The 3391-nt window shown below is 33.9% G+C and overlaps 1 protein-coding gene across 2 annotated transcripts in view; it reads left to right on the top strand.

Annotated features, from left to right (window-relative positions):
* The window catches only part of LOC102675082, a 78629-nt gene that overhangs the window by 10488 nt on the left and 64750 nt on the right, over nt 1-3391 (top strand). Inside the window, exon 2 of one of the 2 annotated variants that reach the window (XM_031515318.1) lies at nt 2163-2239. The exons of the other annotated variant lie outside the window; for it this stretch is intronic. Coding sequence (XP_031371178.1) covers nt 2224-2239 — 16 coding nt within the window. The 5' untranslated portion in view covers nt 2163-2223. The remainder of the gene's footprint in view (nt 1-2162; nt 2240-3391) is intronic. 2 annotated transcript variants of the gene reach the window in all.

Raw genomic sequence — 3391 nt, 5'->3', positions numbered from 1 at the left:
TCTTCTATATATATATATATATATATATATATTTTCTTTTTTCACATTGTCGTTTCGATCCTCGAGATGTTTCCACAAGGCCGGAAGAAGAGTCACGAGTTGGTCAGAGACGAAATTCAAGAAATAAAGCAAATCGAAAGTTTCTCAAGCTGTTTCCATCCAGTTTCAGAAACTGGAAATCCTTGCCTGCCACCTTGCTCGATCCTGCCCCTCTTTATGATCGTGTAACCTTGTCTCGATCGAGGAAACAGTTTCGCCAGTGACCTTGTCGGTCGGCTTTCCACCAACCGTGTCGGAAATTTGCATTGGAAAATGCTTGGTTCGTTGAACACGGATTTTCTATTCCTCGCCAGAGACGAGCTTCCCTCCTTATCGATCAAAATTCTATTTTCTAAAATTTAGAAAGGGAGGAAAAAGAATTTCGTCTAATTTTCTTTCTAAATATATATGTGTATATGTATGAAGATCTTATTTATATTTCTTCTTTTCTAAAAATTTGAAGATAGAAATTTATAATTATTATTCGAAACAGGAGATTTTATCGTGATTGGAGAAGTTTAGGAAGTTTAAGAGCTTGGGGCGTGTCCGACTATGAAGGAACCTTTTCCCTTATGTATCTACTTCTTTTAATTTGACCTAGAATTTTTTTGAAATTTTCCTTGAAAATTCTTTCGATCTCATTGTGATTTCAAAATTCGTTGAATTTTTCTTCAAACAGTTCTGATATTTCTCGAAATTTCTTTTCTCCCTCAAACAACTTTCAAATATTTTTCCAATCTCTCTGAAATTCCTTTTAAACAATTCAATTTCTAATAAATTTTAAATATTCTTCCAAATAACATTCAAATTCTCTTCATCATATCTTCCATTTTATTTATTCAAATATCTTCTATTTTTCCTCACCCCCTAACCTTATTCTTATTCTCATTCAAACGATACAACTTTCTCAAATTTCTATCGATTCACAAAATTCTTCCAAAAGATCGAGACGAAAAAAATTCATCCCCATCCAAAACGAATTCCAACATAGTGGATTGGGCGGATATCTTCCCATGAAAATTTCCAATCTCTCTGAAATTCCTTTTAAACAATTCAATTTCTAATAAATTTTAAATATTCTTCCAAATAACATTCAAATTCTCTTCATCATATCTTCCATTTTATTTATTCAAATATCTTCTATTTTTCCTCACCCCCTAGCCTTATTCTTATTCTCATTCAAACGATACAACTTTCTCAAATTTCTATCCATTCACAAAATTCTTCCAAAAGATCGAGACGAAAAAAATTCATCCCCATCCAAAACATAGTGGATTGGGCAGATATCTTCCCGTGAAAACTTCCAATCTCTCTGAAATTCCTTTTAAACAATTCAATTTCTAATAAATTTTAAATATTCTTCCAAATAACATTCAAATTCTCTTCATCATATCTTCCATTTTATTTATTCAAATATCTTCTATTTTTCCTCACCCCCTAACCTTATTCTTATTCAAACGATACAACTTTCTCAAATTTCTATCCATTCACAAAATTCTTCCAACAGCTCGAGACGAAAAAAATTCATCCCCATCCAAAACGAATTCCAACATAGTGGATTGGGCGGATATGTTCCCGTGAAAACTTCCAATCTCTTTGAAATTCCTTTTAAACAATTCAATTTCTAATAAATTTTAAATATTCTTCCAAATAACATTCAAATTCGCTTCATCATATCTTCCATTTTATTTCTTCAAATATCTTCTATTTTTCCTCACCCCCTAACCTTATTCTTATTCAAACGATACAACTTTCTCAAATTTCTATCCATTCACAAAATTCTTCCAAAAGAGCGAGACGAAAAAAATTCATCCCCATCCAAAACGAATTCCAACATAGTGGATTGGGCGGATATCTTCCCGTGAAAACAATAATTTCATCCGAGGAATCGTATTACGCGGGTATTATGTCGAAAACTTTCGCGAGTTTTCATCACGAAGAATGGAAACTTGCCGACTTGTGTCGCGTCACACCGTTGAATCGAGATATTCACCCGTAACGAAGTTTCTAAGACGGGCAAACGACCTATGTGTGCCCATCCCGCGATCGCGCGCGCGCGCACACACATATACTTGTGGAGCACACGTCCGCTCGAGATCGACTTTAAATTACGTTCATTACAGGGTCCCTGGTGACGTTGTTCCATCCGGAGGCCCGGTGTGCCGACGATACGGGGGAGCAGAAATGTTGGAAAAACAGGGTGAGAGACGGGTGATGACGGGTGGTGGGTTGACGGTGGTGGTGGGTCGGGCGACGATATATAGGCAGTTTCTGTTATGGAAACGTCTCTGACGATTCTGTTTATCGAGTGAAATTGAGGGAGATTTCTTTCTTTCGAGATGTTTGATTATGTTAAACGACTCGGATCGTGTCACGTTGGAGAGATGTTTGGTTAGAGCGAGTTGATATAAGGGCGGGATGTTAACCCTTCTCGCGTTTGCACAGGCGCGAGAATGTGTGAATAAAAGAAATGAATAAAAAAAAAAAAAAAAAAAAAAAGGAAAAAAAGGTTTTTGAAAGGTATTTGATGAGATAGGATTGTTAAAAAGTTTGTCGATTTGATCAATAATGTGATACTTTTAAAATTGAGAGATATTATTGGTATTAATTGTTATTCGATTTATGGATATTAATGGATACGAGAATTTTATTTGTATGTATAAATTTTGTTACGGTTATATCTTATATATAACGTGGACAAGTTGGCTGACCACAGACGATCCGTTTTCTCTTATCCATTTACATTTCACTTCTGATTCTCTAAATATATCGATTACCAACACACTTTTTTCCTATATTATTATTTATTATAATTTTTTCGTTTAGAAAAAAAGAATAGAAATTGTTTTGATTATAAAATTTTTAGAAAAATTCTACAAAATCGTTCTATTCTTTTTTAAGATACTTTATTTCATTGAAAAAACACGACAAGTATTTTTTTTTTTTTTTTTTTTTTGGTTAATTTAACGAGAAGAATTTATTTTACGCGTTCGAAAAATGTCTTTCATACGTTGTTCGATGAAAATATATTACAAAATTTTCTGAAAGAAGCTTAGAGAACCACGTACACGCCATAATACGTCAGCCCTTTCTATCTACCGACACAATTTTGAACACGCCTCTTTCATCAAATTCCCATTTCTTTCGCGTTTTATTAACGATTCCTTTTACACCTTCCTGTTTTCAAAATCGTGCCAGAATTTCAAGATTAAAAACGCTTTCACCTTGTTGTTACAGCAATACCTCTATGAACTTTTATTCAATATACATCCCCTATATTTTTTTACGTGGTGATGAAAGAAAAACCACGTAAGTGACATTTATTCAAGATCAAACTTAAATTATCCTCTCG

This window comes from Apis dorsata, unplaced genomic scaffold (assembly GCF_000469605.1).
Source record: "Apis dorsata unplaced genomic scaffold, Apis dorsata 1.3 scaffold_62, whole genome shotgun sequence".
NCBI classification, from domain to species: domain Eukaryota; kingdom Metazoa; phylum Arthropoda; class Insecta; order Hymenoptera; family Apidae; genus Apis; species Apis dorsata.
This window is presented reverse-complemented; position numbering and strand designations above follow the sequence as displayed.